General features: G+C 46.1%; 1 protein-coding gene across 4 annotated transcripts in view; it reads left to right on the top strand.

The window, feature by feature from the left end:
- IGF2BP1 (insulin like growth factor 2 mRNA binding protein 1) overlaps positions 1-24,626 on the top strand; it is a 122,381-nt gene that overhangs the window by 21,936 nt on the left and 75,819 nt on the right. Inside the window, exon 1 of one of the 4 annotated variants that reach the window (XM_053261787.1) lies at positions 11,128-11,233. The exons of the other annotated variants lie outside the window; for them this stretch is intronic. Within the exon in view, the coding sequence (XP_053117762.1) occupies positions 11,154-11,233 (80 nt within the window). The 5' untranslated portion in view covers positions 11,128-11,153. Of the gene's footprint in view, positions 1-11,127; positions 11,234-24,626 lie in introns of those variants that run through there. 4 annotated transcript variants of the gene reach the window in all.

Here is a 24,626-nt window from a genome sequence, read left to right as displayed (position 1 = left end):
GAAAGGTCAAGGCTGCCTTTCAAATGCATGGCAATTTACAGAGGGTGTAGGTGTGTGGTTCTGTAGCAGCAAACACACAGAGGCTTGTAGCACCATAAAGACATACATTGAGGCGGTTCCTACGATCAATAGGAACTGCCAGATAGGGTTAGCCTGCTCTCTCCACAGACGAGCACCTGCAGAGCCCCGGCGGCCGGAGCGGCCGCCCACACAACTGCCGGCTCCATCATGGAGTTGGCAGGGGCCGCAGGGATCGGGGGCCATGTGGCCCCCAGAACTTCCAGCATGCCCTGTGCAAGCGCCCAGGGCATGCTGGAGAGATCCCTGATGCTTTTTAGTCTCCCGGTTGGGGATCTACTCGTGAGTTGCCGCAGCGTGGCAACACACAATCTGAAAGCCCGGGTTAGCAGAGCACTTGCTCTGCTAACCTGGGCTTAGGGGAGGGTAAGTTTAGCGGGTTACCCGCTTTGGTGAGACTGGGCTCAGCTGCGAGCCCGGTGGTTCTCATGCGCGGGCGAAATCGGGCTAGGCTCCCTTAGCCCGATTTTGCCCAATCGTGAGAATCGCCTCTCTATCTATGGGTTATTAAGGTCGTGCAGAAATCTAGGCTCACGGGCAGCAGTGCCAACATAAGAGAGTTAATACAAGCAGCACCAGGGCAGCCCCCAAGCTTGCCGAAAAGGCATTGTTGAGGGACCCTGAGCAATAATGTGGACTCCCATCGCAGATGACTACTGGGCAACCGCCGGGTGGAAAGCCAGAATCCAGGCAGAGGACATCTTCTGCTTGCAGAGTGCCACTTGATTTTCACACTCTCCCCCTTCAGCCCACATCCTTGCTAAAGGTCCCTTGACAAAACGATTTCAGCAGGCTCAGGGGGCTGCAGCAGCAGCAGCACTGTTAGGGCTGGGTCATGGGCAGTGACCACTGGAGGGGACAGGCCCCAAAGTCAGGACCGGGCTTGCTGGGTAGACGAGCAGGAACCTCTTTCAGGGAACAAAGCAGGAGTCAGAGGCAAAGCTAGAGGTCAGAAACTGGGTCAGAGTCAAAACAAAGCAGCAGGCCAGGGTCACACCAGCAGACAAAGCACACGGAGACCAAGTAACTTGGATACTGAAGCTTACATCAGACAGGAAGCCCTTACATCCTCCTTGTTGCAAGGGGAGCCAATGATTGGTCTGAGCACTTTGGGGCTCAGAAGCTGCTGCCGTGCAGCAGGATGCTACAAGGAGCCGTGGTACAGGGCATCTCAGCCTGAGCCCAGGCAGCTCCTGACAGTTGCTTGCACTAACTCTCTTCTGCCAGCATTGCTGAATATGTGAGCCAATGTTGTTTTTAGTAACATGTATGATGGCTTCCATCACAGTGGGGAAGGGGGCCCTGTAGTGCAGTGATCCTCAGACTGTTGAGGTGGGGCCTGTTTGGGGCAACTGGAGCGGGGGAACAAAGTGGAGGGGGCAGGATCCTGGAGGCAGGCAGAGTCCTCATCCTCTCATTGACCAAGGTCTGGGTAGGCTGAATACCCCATGGCAGAGGACTCCTATTGATTCATATTGGATTTGTGGGGGCGACTGCACCCTTAATATCCCCAAAATGATTTATGGAGCTCAGGAAAGAGCTGCTGCTGTCTTTGGCCTGGTTCAGCTGTAATGCGAAACCATAGTTTCCCACTACACGGATGAGCCCTAGAGAGCTACTTCACAAGTTAGGATCTGGAACCAGAGCTTGATCCAGGTTTGTTTGAACAAAAGGAAAGGTAAAGTTGTGCCATTGAGTTGGTGTTGACTCCTGGCAACCACAGAGCCATGTCGTTGTCTTTGGTAGAATACAGGAAGGGTTTACCATTGCCATCTCCTGCGCAGCATGAGATGATGCCTTTCAGCATAATTTGCTGCTGCCTGATATAGGTGTTTCCCATAGTCTGGGAAACATACTAGCAGGGATTCAAACCGGCAACCTCTTACTCCCTAGGCAGTTTACTTCCCCACTGTGCCATTAGGTGGCTTTGCTTGAACAAACCATAGTTAAAACTGATCACAGTTTCCCAAGTTTGGATAATACACAGAGCTGTGGTTAGCTTAAAAATCAAAAGCAGAAGCTTTTTATCTCTTCTTTTGTCAGATGAAGGTGAAGGCGCAAGGAGTGAATATGTCCAAGACTTGTTCACATATCAGTGAAGCTGTGATTAAGACACTCGTGATTTCTTGTTCGACTGAAACTGGCCTTTGTATGATGTCTTCTTATGCATGGTTTTGGGAGGGTTCCTATGATGGGATTATTTCTTAATTAAAATATTTACACCCTACCTTTCAGTCATGGAAGATATCTGGGGCGACTAACAACTGTAGTCCTGGCCGTGTTCTCATGATGATGAGGAGTGTGTTTAAAGAATTAACTACCATTGCCAAGCCTTCCTTGCTTCTGTGGAGTGTGATGAGAAAATCTGGAATTTCTGGTCAATCCCAGTCAAACTGCTGTGCTTAAGCAGTATTTAACCCTAATTATCCATCCCAGTTCAATGCTGTTTAATGGCATCAGTTTGACCAGGGCTGGCTGGAAATTCCAGGTTCTCACATCACGCTCCATGGGAGCATATGAGGCTCTGCTATCACAGTTAACTCTTTAACTGTGCTTCTTGTTTTCGTGAGAATGTGTCCAATGTAAAAAAGGATTTAAAATACCCTATCCGACAACTTTTAAAAAGTTTTTAAAGACGTGTCTGTTCATCCAAGCTTTTAATTAAATACTGTTTTAATCATTTTAACATTGTTTTAAAATATTGTTTTAAAGTTTTAAATTGTTGTAATGTTTTAACTTTTTCTGTTTTCATTTATTTATTTTTAACTTATGTTTTAACCTTTTCTATTGTCATTTATTTTGTTTTGTTGTAAACCGCCCAGAGATGTAAGTTTTGGGCAGTATAAAAATATGCTAGCTAAACAAACAAAACCAAGAAAGTCCCAGCAACTGCACATCAGTAATAAAATACTACTAGCCAACCCTGCACAGAGCATCTGTGAGGCGCGTTGGGGCGGGCTGTTTCCCCCTCCCTCTTCCTCCTGCCCCGTCTCTCCTCTTTTCCCCTTTCCTCTGGCCCACGCTCTCCAGCCCTCCTCCCCTTCCGTTCCTCCCCTCACACAGAGCCGCGGCTGGCGGCCAAGAATGGCCCCGCCGCCGCTGTTTTCCCTCGCCCCGTCTGCCTGCTGCTGCCTTTCTCTCCCGCTGCCTGCCGCCACCTTTCTCTCCCCCCCCACCTTCTCTTGCTGCCGTCTTTCTCTCCCCCCCCCCCCCCGCTCCACCCGCCGGCCGGCCACTGTCGGCACTTTCTTCCCCCTCTCCTCCTCAGTCCTCACTTTGGAACTCTTGCAGCATGTCGCGAGAGTTCCGCCGCCAAATCCTGGGCACGCATGTCCAAAGATAATTAAATATATAGATGATCCACATGTGCTGTCCTCCCAGTAAGCTAAATTTTGATTATTTACTGGAAAGCAACAATAATGATGCCAGGTGGGTTTCCTTAGAAAGTGCATTCTACATTTGGAGAACAATGACAAAAAATGCTCTGTGTTGTGTACTTTACCGGCTGAACCTTCAAATTTAGTTCTCCAGTGCACAGACCCTTACAGGCTGCAGCAGTCCATATGCCTGCCACCGTGTAAGAAGATTGTTGCATGTTTGCCTGTGGAAACAGTGGTTGATGTTGAATTGGGGGACCCAGGAGAAAGAGTAGCTTTAGAAGTGTTGAAGGGAGAGAGTTCTAGTGTCCTGGTCTGTCATAAAATCTGTCTTCTAAAAAACAGGAAAGGGAAGCATGGATGAGCACTTCACTTCCTGGGCTGATCATAAAAGCTCTTCTGGCTAAGAAGAGCCGGAGAAGACCTCCAAGCCATTCTCCTAGCAGCTGCCTATCTTTCCTTTAGGAGGGCCGTCTCGCACTTTGAGAAACTTGGCTTTATTCACAGGGGAGCGAGAATAAAAGAGAGAGATCACAGTGTTCTGTGCCGTGGGTTGGATTTGCAGCCTGGCACGTGCCCGCTTTTCAGCTGCAGCTGGCTTCTCCCGCAGCTCTGCCAAGTCCGGGCAGCTCTGTTGCTTTCTTTGGGATTGCAGCATTCGGTGTCATGACATGCAGGTCTGTATGCTGCCACCCTGCTTCCCTGAACACTGCCCCTTATGCCTGGGAGGAGCTCCCTATAAAACCTGGGAAGGCTATTATTGCAGCATGCTGCCGTAACTCTTGCTCCTTCCAACATGCCATGGCCTCCAGTAAAACTCACTTGGCATCTGGCGTGTTCCGATTCCTTGCTAGAAATGCTGATCGCAGCTGACTCACTGCTTCTGTGTGTGCCCTCTGCTTTTCATCATCCATCTTCAAGTTGGACTGTGTTCACATTCTGCAGTTTAGGGGGACCATGAACGGGATGTGTGTTTGAGTGTTGGGGGGAGCTATCTGAAAAGATTGCCTGTCCTAACATTCTCTAATACTCTCTATCAAAACAATACCACATGTGTTACTATATATTGTAGCTTTTACAGGGACATTCACAATGTGTATATTACCCCATATTTATCAAATCTTCTGTGCTATTCTGATGATTTTTATATATGTCCTCTTTTATCAGACCATGATGGCAAGATTTCTAATGTGGTCGCCAAGTTCTGCCTAATTGCTAGTAGAATTCGTAAGACTATGTTATGTAATTGAATGGTCGGATTTTACTATCTATTGAAGATGGTTGTTATGATCTGTTAAGTTTTTCCTTTCCCTTTTTCCTTTTAATGTCTTTGTGAATTTTATATATCTCTATTTTTTGGGTCATTGGCTGAAAATAAACTACCATTACTAATATTTTGTGATCAGTTTCTGTTAAAGTTCTACCAGTGACAGTCCTCTATAATATAACTATATAATTGGATAAATTGGTTGACAGCCCTAGAAATTAGGGACACCGTCAAAGTTGTGTTATACTGAGCCTGATCCTTTATACTGAGCCTGATCCTCTGTCTCACTTAGTATTGTCTGTGTTTTAAAAATTTTTTTAAAGTGTTTATATTTTTATACCGCCTTTTGTCCCTAGACTACAAGGCAGTTTACAAATATTAAATATATATAGATATATAAACCCATAGGAAGCTGCCTTATACTGAGTCAGACAATTGGTCCATCTAGCTCAGTATTGTCTACACTGACTGGCAGCAGCTCTCCAAGATTTCAGGCAAGAGGCTCTCCCAGCCCTGTCTGGGAGATACCAGGGAGTAAAGCTGCAAGCATGCAGATGCTCTTGCACTGAGCTATGGCTCCATCCCCTAAAGTGAGTGAGGCTCTTCACACAATTAGTGTGAAGAGCTGTAAGGGGATTTGTGGGCAGAGCGGGCTTAGCCCACTCTCCCCACAGACAATCCAAGGGCAGCCCTGGGCGGCCGGATCGTCTGCCCACACAGCTGCTGGCTCCGTCACGGAGCCGGCAGGGGCTGCGGGGACCGGGGGCTGCGCTGCCCCCGGAAGTTCCAGGATGCCAAGCGCGAGAGCGTGCGGCATCCTAGAGAGACCCTCAACCCCAGTGGCTGCTTGCAGACTCCTGGTCGGGAGTCTATTCATGTGTTGTCGCGCGCCACGGCAACACACGAGCAAAAAGATGAGGTGAACGTAGTGCTCGCTCCGTTAACCTCGTCTAAGGGGAGGGGTATTTATGGAGGCTAGCTGCCGGGGGCCACGCAGCTCCCGTTGCAGCACATGATCTCCCCAAAGCGGGCTAGGCTCCCTTAGCTCGCTTTTGGGCGATCGTGAGAATAGCCTCAATATCTTATGGCAGTCAGTGCTCACAGGTAGTCACCCATTCAAGTGCAATACAGGGCAGACTCTGCTTAGCAAAGGGGGCAATTAATGCTAGCTACCGCAAGACCCGGTCTCCTCCCTGAACTAGTTCTCCTCCCTACAATCACTGCTCACAATAGGAATTATTCCTTCTCCTCCTCAGTAGTGATGCTCCTAAAGGGCTCGATGGAAGAAGCTCTCCTCTAGGGCTCTTGGTCACTGGCACTGCTCTCTCTTGGTGCATCTCCTATAGGGAGCTCACAGCTGCACTGACTAGCAGCAGTTCATCAAGGTTTCAAGCCATTTCCTGCCACAGCCCTACCTGGAGATGCCAGGGACTGCACCTGGGACATTCTGCGTGGAAATCATGTGTGCTACCACCGAGCTATGTTCCCTCTGCAACTGTCAGCATTATTGAGGAATGTAAAAATATGTCAGATGTGCATCTATTTATATAGCAATTTATGTAGCACAGTTTTGCTTCGAAGATCCAGGTTCCTAAAGAGCTTGGGATGATTTTGCAAGGATTGGGATGGGACGAGTGAGGAAGGTGAAGAATGAGAAAGGGGAAGGGCCTGGAAATTGTGCTTTTTGGCATGTGGAGTTCAGCAGGGGTTTCCTGGGCCAGCCAAGTCTTCCTGATGCCTGAGGTGGTGTAGTGCAGTAGCGCTGGCCCACCTCCCCAGTAGTGCATGGAGCATGCCATTCTCCGGCCCCGCTTCATTGGAAGTCTTGTACTTCCAAGACATACTTATACTGAGTATATTGCTCTGTCCCCTCCATCTTTCCATGGGGAAAAGATGAGGAGTGGGCAAGAAGAAAGATGTGGGTGAGGGAAAGAAGGGAGATTCGGGGTTGGTGGGGGCAGGCAGGCAAGTGAGGTGGTGCCTGCAGTGGGTGGAGCTGCTCCTGTTCCTGCAGTCACCTGACTTAGTCCCACTACATGAAGGGCTGAAGGGCTGTCACTGAAGGTTGCCTCTCGCCTCCCATACTGCTTAACACTTAGATGAAATCACTGGGAAGATTGTCTTGGGGCTGCTTCATAGGAACACCGGCCAAAACATGTGATCAGGACAGGGGTGTGCCAAGAACACTCCTGCCCTCAGATCACTGGAGGACATCCTAAACACTGTTGGGGCATCCCTTAATTGAGTTGAATGGTTTTAGAGTGTTGAATGGTTGAATGTTGAACGGTTTTGGAGCGTGAGCAGAGGGGTGATTCAGATGGACGTGGCTGAAGGGATGCGACACATCAGGATGTGTTCCAGTGGCGTCAAGGTGGGCGCACCCTTGCCGCGACCTCATCCTGCTCTTGTGTTGCAGCTGGTGCTTGTCTTGAGGTCCCATCCCTATGCTGATGAAACTCGGCACCATCTCTTCTGTCCTCGAGGTGCAGGCAGTATGGTTCTGAACAAGTTGTCTGAGGACAGTGGCGGATTCTGTGTGAGTGGCCAAACTGAGACTTTATCCAGACAAGATGGAGGCGCTGTCAGTTGGCGGCTCAGCTGTTTTGGATCGGATTGTAAAGCCTGTGTGAAGCACTCCCTCCTGAAACATTGGGTTTGCAGCTTGGGGTGGCTTCTGGATGCCCAGATGGTTTCACCAGCTTGCTTCATCGTCCTGGGGAGGACGGACCTGGCCATGGACATTCATGCTTTAGTAACAGCCAGACTAGCACTCTGTACTCTGTGTGGAGGTGCCTCTGAAAAACATTGAGAATAAATATGGTTCAGAATGTGGCAGCCAGATTGTTATTTGGTGCATGTCATACAGAGCACATAACTCCAGTATTTCATTTGTACTTATTATTTCTGAGTCCAAATCAAAGTGCTGGTTATTACTTTTAAAGTCCTAGATGGCCTGAAGCCAGGATATCTTAAAGACTGCATCCTTCCATCTGAACCTTGAGGGCATGACCTCAGCTCCTGCCTGGGGGCTTCCCAGAAGCATCTGGAGGGCCACTGTGTGAAGCTGGATGTTGGACTAGATGGGCCTTGGGCCTGATCCAGCAGGGCTTTTCTTATGTTCTTAACCTGCCTGCACACTCAGATCAACATCAGGTGTCACCCACCATGCAGTGGAAGGAATTGCAGTGGAACTCTTTCTCCAGTTAATGTTGTCAGGGCTAGCCCCAGCAGCCTTTTGCAGGCCAGGGAAAGTGTGGAAAGTATTTGGAAGCGTGGCCTACTAACCTGGATAGGTTCTCAGCTTTGCTAGCCTTCCTTGAGATGCAATCCTGCCTGTCAACTTAGTTCTGGAGAGGGAAGGGTGGAGATAAACTCTGGAGTCGGAGGAAGACTATTCCAACAGGCCTTGACAAGACAAAACAAAACAAAAACAAAAAAAACAAAAAAACTTGGATCTAGGAGCCTACCCCCCAAATTGCGAACCAGGCAGTGGACACTTGACAAAATTACTGGACTTTGTGACAGACATTGTGGAGTGGGAAGGTAAATGGGCTTCTCTTTATTCCCTTTAGAAGTAACGTACCTAGAACAGAAATGGGTCTGCCTGGGATAAATAACGATTTTGTTTAATAACTCTACCTCTGACTAGAAATATATAAATGCAAAATAATAAGTTTTTTAAAATCTCCGTTAGGTACAACTGTTCAATTTCTAGGTGCCATGGCTTTCTGATGCCTGGGATTTGTGTATAGGGCCACAAGCCACCACAACAAGCTGCTTGCCTTTTTCCGGCAGCAGACCTAGGCAGTGGCGCCATTTTCCATTGACGGAAGGAACTGTGTTCGTTTTGCAGGCTGGGCAATCAGCAGGAAGCTTCTCTTTTCTTTGTCAGGCAACAGCCGGAGCTTGCCTTCCACCCGCCTGAAGTAGCTAGCTTGCTCAAGAGGCTGCCACCATCACTTTCCCTGAACAAGCTAATAGTTTTCAGCACCAATGAACTTTCTTGTGCTTTACCTCGGATTTTTGAATTGCAAATTACAGTCTTGGAGTTGGGGAACTAAGCTGGTATTCCTGGAGATGATTAGCTGGAATCGTCTGCTAAAAGTAACTTTTGAGTGTGTTTACACAAAACATCAGCTCTTGGACGACCCAACGAAAGGCAGTGCAAATTATACATTAAATGTCTAGATCAAGGAGCTGTATTTATTTTTAGCCTTTCCCTGCCTGTTTCATTACAACCCTTGTACCTCTAGCCATGTGGACCACAGCCCTGGAACCTGTTTTCATCATGTCTAAAGTAATAAGAAAGGAATGCCTCCTAACATGTGCAGTATTGCCTTTCCCTTCACTAATGATAAGCACAGCTGACCCTCTCACATCGTGCATTAGACATTTCTAGATTCACCTCCCTCTGCGTTTCCCTGCATATCCCACAGAGACCACATTACCCACTAGGCTACAGCACTGCCCTTTCTGCTTCTAGGGCGAAGGATTTCAGGAACGACTGGTTTGAAATAAAAGGGAAGCCTCCCAGCCATAGCTTGTTGGTATAGGCCAGCATATTTTCAAAATAAGCAAGCGCAAAATGCCCCCTCGCGACATCTGTTATCAGAAATGGTGATGATTATTTATTTAACTTTCCATGGTAACAGGGGATGGCGTTAGCTCGCATTTCAGAGCATATATGAGGTTAGGAAAAAATTTCCCCAGATCAAATTGGCTGTTGACTAAGACTCGTTTTTTTAGTTCAGTTTCTTACAAATTTGCTCAAGTATTACCTAATCTGCTTTTCCTCTTGTCTCATCTTTCTGCTTCTTTTCCATTCCCTTGCTTTGTCTCCCATTTCTCTCCCCCTCCAATTCAGTATCACCCCCTCCCCCCCCACAATAAATAGATGAAGGAGACATGTTTTCAATTGCATTGGCTTTGGGCAATGGTTATCTATGTCTCCTTACTACTAGATCTTGAAATATTCGTGTTTATTTGATTTATATGCGGTATTTACTTTATAAAGTATATACTTTACTTGTTTTCTGGGTATTGGTGGGTGGGGTGGATGGGCACTTCCAGCTCCTTTTCAAAGCCCTTTCCCTTTTAAAACAAAACAAAACAAAACAATTTGAGGTTTTTAGGTGGTTTTTAAATTGTTAAATTGTTTTAAGTTTTTGTCTATATTTTAACTTGTTTTATGCTTTTGTTAACCGCCCAGAGACGAAAGTTTGGGGCGGTGTACAAATTTGATTAATAAATAAATAATAAATAAAACAAAACTCTGAAATGGCTGGTGAAAAACAAAAGAGTTTTAAATACCTTTCTCCCTTTGGAGCAGAAGAGGTTGTGTGAGTGTCTTGAGGGAATGTTCTTCAAGCTGATAAATTTACTGCTGTTTTTGTTAAAGCCCTCTTCCTCACAACAGAGTTCCATTACCTCTGCCCACCTGCTTGTCTGTTAACTGTTAACTGTTTTAGATTGTGAGCCCTTTGAGGACAGGGAGCCATCTTATTTATTTGTTATTTCTCTGTGTAAACTGCCCTGAGCCATTTTTGGAAGGGCAGTATAGAAATCGAACAACAACAACAACAACAACAACAACAACAACAACAATTATTATTATCAATAACAACAACAACTGTCTGAGCTCACAAACCCTCCATCCCATTGATTAAGATGGATGCAGTTTGTGGGCGGGGGGAGGTTGGGCTCCTTACGTTTTTTTTCCATCAGATTTTTTTGAACATTGACATATCTGAGTCATCCCAAGACTGCCAGTACTTGTCCACAGGCGTTCTAGTTATCCATCCGCAAAAGTCCCAAATTCCATCACTTCTGGAAATAGTATATAGATACCACTTTTCAACAAAAAGGTTTTCAAAAGCAAAAAGAATGAGAAAATGGTTTCCTTCCTGCAAAGGACTCAGCATCTAAAAAGAAACACAAAGGACTCACAAGCAGCAGCCAATGGGAAGGACCCTATGCTGGATTAGATATTATTATTATTATTATTATTATTATTATTATTATTATTATTATTTGATTTCTATACCGCCCTTCCAAAAATGGCTCAGGGCGGTTTACAAAGAGAAATAACAAATAAGATGGCTCCCTGTCCCCAAAGGGCTCACATTCTAAAAAGAAACATAAGACACACACCAGCAAGAGTCACTGGAAGTATTGTGCTGGGGGTGGATAGGGCCAGTTACTCTCCCCCTGCTAAATAAAGAGAATCACCATGGTAAAAGGTGCCTCTTTGCCCAGTTAGCAGGTGTATAGAGAGAGTTACTCTCTCTAGTTACTCTAGAGAGTTAGTTACTCTAGTTACTATAGAGAGAGTTACTCTCCCTCTGCTAAACATAAGAGAGCCATCACTTTAAAATATGCTTCTTTGTTCAGTTCGCAGGATTGAAAAATGGACAACCCATGCAGGCTAGGATATGGGAAATGGAAAGGAATTCGGGGCTACAGATGCTCATTCTTCTCCCATCTCTATGCTGGTTTATGAAGATCAACCTATGTAAATGAGAACACAGTGGCCTGGTCTAAACTCTGTTTGTTGGATTGTGAACAGACCCCTTTGGAGCATCAAACAGATATACTTTCTCCCTCCCTTGTACACTCAGCTATGAGCTAGAAATCCTTGTTAGCAGATGTTGAGGCTATTCTCATGATGGGGGAAACCAGGCTAAGGGAGCCCAGCCCAGTTTCCCCCCATCGTGAGAACTAACGGCAGCTAGCCCACCGAAGTAGCCCTACTCTAAAACGAGGTTAGCAAAGCAAGTGCTCCACTAACCTTGTTTTTTTAATCATGAGGCTCCGTGCAGCAGCAACTCACAAGTAGACCCCTGTCCGGGAGGCTGCAGCAAGCCTCCTGGCGTCGGGGGTCCCCCCAGAATGCACTGTGCACTCATGCAGGGCATGCTGGGATTTCTGGGGGCCAGATGGCCCCCAATCCCCATCGTCCCTACGGGCTCCGTGACGGAGCTGGTAATCGTGTGGGCGGCCGATTCGGCCACCCAGTAGGGATGTGCACAGAACCAGCTCCCTCCAAGCTGTTGGTGGGGCTGGGTGACTTTAAGGACGGGGAGGGGGGTGATGCCCTCACCCCCCCCCACACGCTTCCCCCTTTGGCACTCTATGGATAAATAGGCAGTTGGGGCAGCAGCGTACCTCCTTGCCGCCCTGTTGTTGCAATGACCGGAAGTGCCATGCGCACATTGGGTGTGCGGCACTTCTGGTCCCACTTCCGGTCGTTGCAACAACGGGGTGGCAAGAAGGTATACTGCTCTCCCGAATGCCTATTTATCCACAGAGTATCTGAGGGGGAAGCGCGGCAGCGGGGGGAGTGTAAGTACACCCTCCCCCGTCCTTAAAGCCGCCCCGGTGTTTGAACCGGTTCGAACATGGGGGTTCCGAACCTGTTCGGCATTCTGAGAATAGAACGCCGAACAGGTTTGTGCGCATCCTTACTGCCCAGGGGGGACGGAATGCTCAAGCCCCGCAGGCTCTCCACACTGTTCATGTAGAGAGCATCACTGAGTTCATATCCCAGTTTGCGAGTGGTAATTAAGCCAAGAGGAGATTGGCTCAGCTCCTGAGTTCTGATGGCACACATCTGTGGCTTAACTAACTAGTATGCTTACATCACATCAGGGCTCAGGAAATCCAGTAGTCTACTTGTCTGTGACAAGTGAGAAATGATGCCTAACAATCCAGAAAAAATCCTGACAAGTAATATACCAACATAGCTCAACGAGTAAAATTTCTGACTGGCTGATGAACAGAGCCAATATTCCTTGACCCCTGCATCACAGTTCTGCAACAAAGAGAGGTGAAGAGGGGAGTGTGAGGGTTCCGAACGCTTTAGGTTTGCATTTTCAGTCCCACAAGCCGTGGGTTGTTAGATCATCTGAACCAATCCAATATGGCCTGTACAGAATAATTGCTTAGAGCAAATAGCTCCAGATGACTCAGTGAAATGAACCCTGCCACAGGGAAGGGTGGCACAAAAAATCTAAGTCAACAGCTAACCTCATCTAGGGAATTCCCTTTCCAACCTCATATTTTTAGTGGTCAGCTTTGATGGGTGGGCAAACCTCATCTCCAGAGCCCATATAACCATTTGCTGCAAGGGGTATTTGGCATCCATGTACTTTAAATTAGCATACACCAATCAGCGGTGACTGGAGGGATTATCTGGCAACACTACAAACTACCAGTCTCTTAAATCCTTCACTCTCACAACAATACTCAGTTTATATATAATTCTTTCAAATGTTCAGTATGGTTTACATGCATTATTGTGTTGTAATGATTACAACAACCCTGTCAGGTAAGTCAGTCTAATGACTAGACTAATGCTGCGCTGTAAAACATGCACTAGCCAGATGTTCTAAAAAGGAGCTTGTATTCTGCAAATAGGAATACAACAATTATGTATATACCGCTTTTCAATAAAAGTTTCCAAAATGGTTTACATAGATAGATATAAATTAAATTAAATTAAATTAAATTAAATGGTTCCCTGCCCCCAAAGGGCTCACAATCTAAAAAAGAAACACAAGATAGACACCAGCAACTGGAGTGATGGTGTGCTGGGGATGGATAGGGCCCGTTGCTCTCCCCCTGCTAAATAAAGAGAATCGCCACTTTAAAAAGGTGCCTTTTGCTCAGTTAGCAGGGGTATTCTAGATTAGTGTTGCCAGAGTGCAAACATGTATTGTGCTAGTGCAACAGCATCTGCTGTGAAACTTCTTCCTCATGTTTTGGAGGGAATTTTTGTGCAAGAGCACAACTGGGATCATCCATGCAACTTCGTGCAGTGACACGGCTTTCTTGTGCTAACTGAGTGTGTGTGTGTGTGGTGGCGGGAGGCACCTTTAACTAAATTACTAGGTGCTTACCTCCCCTGCCACCACACCCCTCAGGTGGTGGAGGCCATTTGTGTGGCCAGCAGATAGCCTCCACGTGCGTGTGGAGGCCAGATGAGTGGCGGAGGCCAGTCCTCCACCGCAGAGGGTGCTAGGCGCTGCGCCACTCCTCAAAACAGCTTTCAGATGTGGCAGGAGGAGAGATAAGCACCTAGTAATTTACAGTTAAAGTTGCCCCCTTGTCTACCACAAGAGAGCTGGTCTTGTGGTAGCAAGCATGACTTGCCCCCTTAGCTAAGCAGGGTCCGCCCTGGTTGCATATGAATGGGAGACTTGATGTGTGAGCACTGCAAGATCTTCCCCTCAGGGGATGGAGCCACTCTGGGAAGAGCAGAAGGTTTCAAGTTCCCTCCATGGCATCTCCAAGATAGGGCTGAGAGAGATTCCTCCCTGCAACCTTGGAGAAGCCGCTGCCAGTCTGTGTAGACAATACTGAGCTAGATAGACCAATGGTCTGACTCAGTATATGGCAGCTGCCTGTGTTCTATGTCCTATGCCTCCCGCCACCCCTCCGGCGGTGCCTGCACCAGCTGCTGCTGGTGCTAATGCAACTTTGTCTATAGTGCAAGTGCGGCATTAGTCTGGATGTCAGCCACTGTTCTTATTCACATATTCTAGATGAGGGAACTGTGGCTGAGAGAGAATGACTTGACTAAGGAAGTGTTAGCGAATTCATGGCAGAGACAAGATTCAAACCAGAGACTCCCTGATCCACTGCTCAGTCTCTCAGCCATGACACCAGTTCAGAAAGCAGTTCTGGTACCTAATAGGGAGTGTGTAGGGTATGCAAGGAAAAAAGAGGGAGATAGTTAATGTCTAATGCCCAATGTGAAGAGGCCGGTTGTGGTTTGATTAGTTAATTGTTATTAACATTGCAACATTTTTTTGAGGGGGAGCATGATAAAAAATTCTAGCTTGGGGCAGCAGCATATCTTGGGCCAGCTCTGGTTCTGCTCCATGTGCGCTGCCTGTGATCCTGCAAAGATGATGATGTTTGGCCAGCAGAAGCAATGCATTGCAACTTGCAATGTATAGGCGGCAGCTTGCCTTGTTTCGGGGGTTTTTTTTGGCAACAGGGACTCCCTTCTTCTAAGCTGCATTCTTAGTCTCTGTCCCCTTTTTGGGAAACTGCTGCTTTCTACAGAATATGTTGTTCAACCCGCACATAATTTCCTCCTATTTTAGGGTTTCAAGGAAATACATGGTGGCTGGAGGTGTTTGGGTGCTCGTAAGAACTGTCTTGTTTCTTGAAGTGCTGGCAGTCAGGGAGATGGAGGATGTTCCAAGAACTGCGCTTTAAGGTGTAGGCTCCCCATCTTGTGCCTACCTATGAGCCGCATTATGTCCTTGCAGCCACGGAACGGAGGTTCTTGCTGGGTGTTTGTGTTTGGAGTCCAAGAAAGAATCCCTGTAAAGGGATCTGAGAATAGATGTGTTCTATATCTGTCCTTCCTTCCAGTGTTCTCTCTAATTTTTTTCGTCTGTGTGCAGAATGAGTTTTGTTCTGGGTGGCAGTATCGAGGCAGTGTGTGCGCAGAATGAAGCCTTCCTAATTAAACCTGAGCGGGATCTACAATCAACTGAGCAGACCTCAAAAAATGTGTGAGCACGCTTACGCCTTAGAGCAGGCCTGCTCAACTTCGGCCCTCCTGCAGATGTTGGCCTACAACTCCCATAACCCTTGGCTATTGGCTACTGTGGCTGGGGATTATGGGAGGTGTAGTCCAAAAACATCGGGGGGGACCTAAGTTGAGCAGGCCTGCCTTAGAGGGAACACTGCTTCCTTCTTTTCTGTGCTCATAACTTTGGCTGTTGGCTGTTTGGTGCAAAGGATTCCCTTTGCATGGAGTTCCCTTTAACCAAAGTTGCCCAGCATGAACGCTTCCACTTATTAACACTCACAGTTTTAGAGACATGCCACACACCTTGAGAGGTAGACTCTGTCCCCTTGCTAGAGTTTGTGGGTGGATTCACACATAATGGCATCAAGTACGTACTGTGGAAGAGCTGCTGTTTCCCGCTGGGCATGCACTCCTGCTGCTGCCACCATTTCCGTGTCATGAGAATGTTGGGTGGGTACTGTCGGGTACCTACTTCGGCCCATTATTTTGTAACCAGTGTTTGAAACTGACAGGCTGCGGTGGGTACTTGACATTCTCTCTTCTGGCCTTTCTTGCCACCATTATTTGTGAACTCACCTTATATATTCCTGGTGCTATATCAAGATTGGTTACTTGGTTCTTTGGGATGCTGTCTTCTAACATTGTGGGGTGGAGTTGGCATCTGAGGCTCTCCACTGGGTTTATTATTTATTATTAAATAATAATAAAAATAAATATTTATTAAATAACAACAGTTATTTTCCATGTGTAAATTTGAGGGAACAGGACCAAATTCTGAGGAAACATGGGATTTTAACTGAACTGGCCACTCCTCAGCCCTTCCTTCAACACACCACCGACTCTGCTCTCCCCCCCCCCGCCCCCCCCCCACACTTATGCTGGTGTAGCACTTAAACTGGCTTAAAAGTTATACCAGTGCAATGCCTTTGTAGCTTGGAGTTTTTCCAGCTCAAGGGATTCAGTTGCACTCCTATCCTTGTCCAGCTGGCATAACTTGAGGATAGATTTGCACTGTTAGGGGAAGGAAGGAGAAACTAATTTTGTGGCACTCAGTAGGAATGGGATGCTGGAGCAAAAGGTTGGCACGGAATAAGGTTTTTGCGCATGGCAGGTGGCCAGAGGGGAGGCTTCAAGCTGCCAAATGGAGACTGCCAGATAAACTGTTTCTTCCTCTCCATCCATGTTGCTTTGAAATGTCTATTTTTGCTCTTTTCCTGCTGACCTTTCATCCTCACCAAAACCTCACCTTTCATCCTCACCTTTCATGCAAGCTGACCTTTCATCCTCACCAAATCCCCAACCCTCTTTCCTTCTTCTCCTTCTGCCAATTCCAATGCCTGACAAAACCCACATCCTCGTGAGTCTTTCACACTGGGGCTGGGGATGTGCCAGTTCTGTGCTAAATTCCTTGTTAAGCAGGTTGATCTTGTCCCTTTTGTTGCAGCTGGAATGCAGGGTCCATGTGTGGCAGTGGCGGCAAGGATTACTTTTCTCCCTTGCAGGTTCATCTAGCTGGATCTGACAGATGAGAATCTACTTCCTGTAAATTCGAGAGTAAAACAAAACTGTGTGTGCGAGAGTGAGGGAAAGAGAGATTGATGCGGCCACTCATTCGTGATTATTCCTCTTGGAGACTTTTGGTACCAGATAAATGAATGGTTCTTATTTGAGGCTTCTCAGTTTATTTCACACTACAGAAATGCAGAAACTGCACTGAGGTCTTTTGCAGTTTTCTCTTTTCCATGGCTTAACTGCGCAAAGAGGCACCTTTCAAAATGGTGATTCTCTTTATATTAGAACTAGTATGTTAAAGCCCGTTTTAAATACGGGCTCTAGTTATGGCGCTCCTGGCCCCCCGCCGCCATTCCCCTCTTCACCGCCCGTCCGGCCTCCCTCCCTCCCAGCTGCTTTTTCCCACCCATCCCCCACGTTTAAGGGCCAAATTGGCCCATTCACTCACCCCTGGACGCAGAGAGCCAAAAAAGGGGCCTGACGGGGCCAGCGCGCCGCCGCCTCACCCGTACTTCCGCGGCGGCGGCTGCCGCCATCGGGGCCACTCGGCCCGCCGCTGCCTCACCCGCACTTCCCGTAGGGTGGCGGCCGCCTCCATTGGGGCCAGTTGCCCCGCCGCGGCCACTGCCACCTCTGGCCGAGGCCGCAGCTCCGCCGCCACCTCGCCAGCACTCTATTCCCGTTGGCGGCGGCCGCTTCTCTGAGGCCGCCACTTCTGGGCCCCAACATGGCCGCCCGTGTCTGGACGCCCGTGTCTTTTTGGCCCGATCTGGGCATGCGCTGCGCGCATGCCCAGAACGGGCCAAAAAGACACGGGCGCACGGGATCACACCGTAGCCTTTTATTATATAGGATTAGGAGGAGAGCAACTGGCCCTATTCCTGCCCAGCACAATGTCTCTCCTGTGACTGTTGCTAGTGTTTCTATTTTAGTCTGTGAGCCCCTTTGGAGACAGGGAACCTCCTCCTCCTCCTGCTATAAAGAAATAATTTCAGAAGACATTTTCAGCAAAAGAACTTCTCAGGGGGTTTTGTTTGGTTGGTTTTTTTTGCTGAAAAGCAGTATATAAACAATAGTGGCATTCTACACAGCAAAATGTCCCTCTTAGAAGTAATCCACAGCAGAAGACTAGCTTCAGTCCCATGGCATATACTTAAGATGGTTGTAGAGAGCTAGGTGAAGATGACTGAAGAAATGTGTCTTTCTAACATTGAAATGCTTCCAGGGAAGTCTGGCACATGTGGCTGGCAAAATTCCCCTAAGCTGGCCCGCCCATTGCATATGTCAGACTTGTGTCTAACTGCTATGGCTTAGAGCTTCCTGTCTATTTTCCTCTGTACATATCTTCAAGATGAGATGTTGAAATTTGCTCAGAGAGAGAAAAAAATCCATTAAAATAAATGGGATGTAAGTTAATCCTGACTACCTTTTCTTGTTGATTTCAGTGGTGCTTAATCAGTCCGGATGCTGCCCAATGTATTTAGTGGCTGAGATTGTCAGTATCACATAACACATCACATAACTCTTAGAAAAAATGACAATTTTGGAAGAGAACTTCCCCAGAGTTATTGGGAAAAGAGACAGTATGTGAGGTGATTGTTCAGTCCTTATCTCAAAATGTATAAGACCAAGGGGAATATGGAAGGTGATATTTGTTCTCAGAATTAAAGTTTGTGGATGGTGTGTGTTGGCCAACATTCCATAAGAACTGCCTCTTCTCAGAGGCAGCATCTGAGGAGATTTTCTCAATTGCCTTCTCTTCAAAAACACCCATATACTTTGTGCATAGCTAAATAAGGATGACTCCACACTGTATTACCTCTGTTATTAGAGGTTTTTATCACCACCCAACACCTTAGAGGCATTTGCCTCCAAATCCACCCCAACACCCTCTTCTTAAAGCATGGAGGCTGGTGCCTGTTAACAGACTATCCCTACCCTGACAGACCCTCTTTTTACACCTCTTCCTTTTGGTGCACAAGTTGCCAGTTTCATAAAGCCTGTTAAGTTATGACTTGCATTCTGGGCGGTCAGTTTCCAAAGGGTCTTGCCTATATTTGTGTCAGCGACAAAGCACAATTCGTTAACTATCTTCAGGATAGTTAAGCTAAGACCTTAGTTCAGAGATGGAGCGATGTGATGATTGTCCCAACCCAGCAAAACCGATTTCCACACATAATTCGGCTATACCTGCTGTACAGGGGGATAACAGACCACACCCAATAAACTGATAATGCACACACAACCCTGCAGGCTATCTTTAATGCATCTCCATAAAGTGTTGCCCTGTATATTTGAGATGGCTAAGGGTGTATAGATGTGCATGAGTGTGCATGCATGCACATGCATGTATATATGTTTATATTAAAATTGGAAGGGGGTGGGAATGAAACCAGAATTGTGCATGCTTATTTTTTCTTACAAAGTTATATCTCCCTCACACCCCAACTCAGTGAAAATTTAGTTTGTACCCTCGTGTTAATATAGCACTTTTGTTCAATTCTGCTTCAGCTTCCTATTGTTTTGTGCGATTTTCTGCTAGTTTTGCTAGTGTTTGCTGATCATTCTATGGCGGTTTTGATTGATTTGATTTTTTAATCTTCAATATTTATTTAGTAATAATTTTTTAAAAAATGTTTTGCCCTGGGAACTGCAGCCTTTTGTTGCTCCTGTAGTTGATGGGTCAGAGCCATCAACAGCTAGATTTTTCAGTTCCATTCAAGGAATCTGAAATATTTCTCCATTTGTGCCTATGGGTTTCTATTAGGTAGTCATCACCATTTGTACATAAAAACAAACAAACGGACATTTATGTTTTGTGAATGTGAACAGGGTAAAATGAACACCTGAGATTCTGTGCTAAGGTAGCCCAGATTCTGCACCAAGAAAAGCCAGATTCTGTGGCCTGAACAATATAGGATGTGGGTGTTCTGTTCCTACTAGTTTGTGCGAGTGTGTAGCGGGGTGTTGTAGCAGCATTGGGAGTGCTCAGTGGAGTTTATGTTCTCACACCTTTTCTGGTTTTTCCAGGTACTACATGTTATCCATCTTATTTTCATGGCCATAACTCCTTCTGTTTTTTCTTTTCTTTTTAAAATTAAACAAATGACGACATTCTCTAATTCTGCACTTTCAGTATTCCACAGTAATGCAATAGTGGAAATAAAGAACACATGTGGCCCAGAATATAAAGATGATTGGATGCACAGTATTCTGTGCTACAAAAAATAGAATTCTGTATTCAAGCAATCCTAGTTTAGTACCAAGAAACGGAATTTTGTGATTTGTATAAATTATGCAAATTGAGTAATTTTACATACATAATCACAGTTTGTATAATTTTTTTTTTAATGTTGATAGTCTTGTCAGAGGAGAGTAAAAAGCTTTGCAAGGTACAACCCCACCCACAGCCGCTGGAAATCTCATTTATCTATCTCTCTGGCTTCCAAGATTTCTGATATCATTGCTGCCATAAGGATTAGAACCTTAATTTGTTTGTGGGTTTCACCCCCCTTTTTAAAAAGAAAGCTAAGATTCTCAGGAAGCTGAGTTCTGTGCCCAACATCACATTTTCACTTTTCTGTACTTCTGTGGCATCATAGCTGACATATGATCTTTGGTTTTCTGCCCCTTTTCTTTGCCTCCTAAAATCTACTGCAATTGATTTCTTTTGCTCTGCGTTTTGTTTTTTGTTCATCATTAGTAGCCATGTTGGAAAAAATAGACACCAAACTGTTTAATTTGCTGGTTCAGTTCTGGTTCAGCTGTGACTGAAATACAGACTTCTAAAAATCTGACAACAGGTTTGGCACTCTTGAACCAGTTCACTGCTGGTTCGTTTGTCTAGAATGACACTGCTGTAGAGCAGTTGCTTAGCATCATCTTGGAGGTTCTTCCTTGCTACTACTAGAAGAGTTAGGGTTCGAAGCCAGTTAGAGGGGGGCATACAGGCTGGCCCCACTTAACTGAGGCCGAGGATGAATGCAGTTCTGCCTGTATATGACAAGAAGTAAGAGAATCTTTTTTCATGAGCAGTGAGGTGCTAAATTGAACTGGATCGCTAAATTGAACTGGATCCTGTCCCATTCTTATTCTCCCCCCCCCGACCCCTGCTTCTCAGTGGTACAAGTGCATTTGTATTTGCCCTGGCCCAAAGTCTTTTTACTTAGGAAAGCGACTTTTTAAGGATCCCAAGGGATTAGGCCGATTGCAAAGCTCAATCAAAACAGGGTGTTTGAAAACGTCCAGTTGCAAGCCTTGTCCTTTTAGACAAAAAAGTCTTTCTGTATTGTTAATTCTTTTCATCCTGTTGTTTTTCTGCTTATGTAGATGCTCTCAGAAGTCTTTGGGCATTGAGGTGATTAAAAAAATATATATATTCAAACACCACCCAAATCATAGTTGTGTTTGGTAGCATGGCAGAATCTATCATATAAAGTGAGAAACAAAAATGTGTTTCTTGTTGGAATGAAGGTCCTGTCCCATTTTTATTCCCCCTCCCTTCTCTTCTGGTGTGTGTGTGCGCGCGGGGTGGTGGTGGTGGTGGAAATTGTAAGGAAATCTCTTGCTTGAATGCTGTTCCATGTCCCCAAATGAATGGAGGAGCCATTGTTTAAGGAGTCTGGAATGTAAGGAATGCTGTGCTATAGGAAGGGGTCAGAGGGATTTAAGTTGATAGAGGAAAACATGTGTCTAACCAATTCCTACCCCAGCCAGTTCTGCCAGACATCTATAGAAAGGGTGGTTCATATGCTGTGCAATCTTGTGCAGAGAAATTCAAACTCTCTACTCAACGTATATTTGCAGCTAAAATGTCGTCTTGCTGTTGTTCATATGGTTGCTTAGTTTGCATTATGACTGCGAGCTTTAATCGATTTAAGTGGTGCGATTAATCAACTAAAAGCTTTCATTAAAGATTAAAATATGTCCTCCCAGTTACATGGTAAGGCAGATAAGAAGCAAATACGCTAGCTCCTTTCTTTCCCTGCCAAATTTGCTCAGGGGGGAAAAAATCCTTAAAGACAGCTTTTCCCTCCCATTTTCCCTCCCAAGCCAGCATAAAGTTTTGCCTTTCAGGGCGAAACTGCAATGCCTTTTGTTCTTGTCACAGGCAACTGAAGCTGACAATACTTGAGATAAATGTCAGGATGTTTTTCAAAACTGGATCTTCAGCAATAGCAATGTGCCTTCAACTGGTCGACTAATTTTGGAAGCCATTTTGAGTTGTTACAATTATAATTGGCTTGAGAATTTTTAAGGTGAAAATTGTGTATAAATATTATTAAAACAATAGGAAATGTTCCTTGTTCATACATTTAATAAATACAAAAGAAATTATTAAATATGACCTAGATTTCTACCAGTGAGTGGTATCTTCTGTTCATTCAGTTCCAGTATTCTGGATTCCCTGCAGGCCTTTAAGAGAATTCTAAAGTCCCATCTCTTTAGGCAGGCATTTTGATTTTGATGGCTGTTTTTAAATTGTTTTAACTGTTTTAATTGGTTTTAATTTTGGTATTTTAATGCTTGGCTTTATTTTGTAAACACAGGAACATAGGAAGCTGCCTTATACTGAGTCAGACCATCGGTCCATGTAGCTCAGTATTGTCTATACAGTCTGGCAGCGGCTTCTTCCAAGGTTGCAGGCAGGAATTGCAGTCATTGATGAAACCCTTATTCTTTTATTCAGTTTGTTAATTTATTAGAATTATATGCCTCTCCATCCTATGCGCTCAGAGTGGCTTGCAGCAATTTGTCCAGGGAACATTTTTGTACTGAAGGGATGGTCTTAAGTAATTATATTATTTGTGGGGCAGGGTAGGGACAAAAGAGGTTACATTCAGGGTGGGTTCACAATAATGGCGGTAAGCAGCGTTCCCTGTAACAAGGATTCTCAGATGATGTTGCCTACAGCTCCCATCACCCCCAGCTGCAATGACCTTTGGCTGGGGATGCTGGGAGTTGTAGTGAACAACATCTGAGGTTCCCTCTTACAGGGAACACTGGTGGTAAGTAAGGTGGTGCCAGCCCCCGGTTCACAGCGAGCACATGCTCCTGGCACAAGCCACACGTTCCACACATTTTGTGATGTTTGAACCCAGAAATGTTGTTTTGCCAAGCAGCACTCCTCTCTGCCACCTGACATCTGTAACCGACGTTTCATGGTTTGTGGGGGATAAAAGAAGCAAATGAAATAAAAATGACAATGTGGACTATGGGTTGCATCCAAAGTGGTGCTGGCTCCAACAAGCCATTTCCCCTGCCCTTTTCTTGCTACAGCCCCTCAAAAAGCAATTCCTGAGGGTTGAGGAGCCCTCTGCAGAGGTGTGGGATGCGACATAGAATCCAAAGTTTCAAAAACTGGGTGGAAAAACCTCCTGTAAGTCCTACTCTCAGAAGGTTCCCTGTCCATTTTCTAGGGAGGGATTTCTCCCTCTTCCTGCAGCCACTTGCACCACATCCCACGCTGCTGCCAAGGGTCCGTTTACTCTCAGGAGTGGCTTTTTGGGAGGCTTGGGGAGCTGCAACTCAGGCGAAGAGAGCTGGTCTTGAGGTAAAGGTAAAGTGTGCCGTCAAGTCGATTTCGACTCCTGGCGCCCACAGAGCCCTGTGGTTTTCTTTTGGTAGAATACAGGAGGGGTTTACCATTGCCTCCGCCCGCACAATATGAGATGATGCCTTTCAGCATCTTCCTATATCGCTGCTGCCTGAAATAGTACCAGATGGGATTTGAACTGGCAGCCTTCTGCTTGTTAGTCAAGCATTTCCCTGCTGAGCCACTAGGTGGCTATATGGTCTTGAAGTAGCAATCACGAATTGTCCCCTTTGCTGTGTAGGGTTTGATATGGTTTACATTTGGATGGGCCACTACATATAGTTCTTTCTGCTTTAAAATATTTCCCTCAGGAGATAGGGCCATAGAGCATCTGCTTATATCAGAAGGTCCCAAATTCAGTCCCTGGCATCTCCTCGTGGCGTTGGGAAAGACTTCTGCCAGAAACCTTGGATGACTGCTCCCAGTCAGTGTAGGCAGTTCTGAGCTAGATGGACCAATGGTCTGACTCAATATAAAGCAGCTTCCTGTGTTTCTGTGAGGAGGTAGGGGAAATGACTTATGCTGGTGCTGCTCTGAATGCTGTGCAATCTATTCTGAAAAAAGCGACACTGAAACTCCCATACCACACCATACACAACCAGTCCCAACAAGCCATTGACAGGCAGTGCTGTCTTCAAGTAACCACCTGCTGAAATGGCTATTTGCTGAAGAAGTGCTGCAGAGTGGGATGGGTTTGGTGGGGAGTGGAGCTCAGCCGTGGTGGCAGTAGTAGTAGTAGTGCTCTCGAGTCGGTGTCGAATCCTGGCGACCACAGAGCCCTGTGGTTGTTTTTGGTAGAATACAGGAGAGGTTTACTATTGCCTCCTCCCACACAGTGTGAGATGATACCTTTTCAGCACCTTCCTATATTGCTGCTGCCCAATATAGGTGTTCCCCATAGTCTAGGAAACGTACTGGCAGAGATTCGAACCAGCAACCTCTTGCTCCCTAAGCAAGTCATTTCCCCGCTGCACCATTAAGTGGCTTGGTGGTGGTGATAGTAGTGGTGATGTCTCTGGAACTCTGTAGTTAGATGCTCACTGTCTGGAATGCTTTCCCACCTTCCTTCAGAATCCTCAAAATGGCAAATGCTGAGGTTTTGCAAATAAACAGGTTTATTTAAATTTGCTTGATTACTCAGTTGCAAACCAGTTGAATTAAAAACAACAACACCAAAACCTGATTCCAAGGTTGACAACTGAGAGAGAGAGCCAGCGTGGTGTAGTGGTTAGAGTGCTGGACTAAGACTGG

The sequence above is a fragment of the Hemicordylus capensis genome, chromosome 6 (assembly GCF_027244095.1).
Source record: "Hemicordylus capensis ecotype Gifberg chromosome 6, rHemCap1.1.pri, whole genome shotgun sequence".
In the NCBI taxonomy this organism is placed as follows: domain Eukaryota; kingdom Metazoa; phylum Chordata; class Lepidosauria; order Squamata; family Cordylidae; genus Hemicordylus; species Hemicordylus capensis.
Note: the sequence above shows the minus strand (reverse complement) of the source record. Positions and strands in the feature narration are given on the sequence as shown.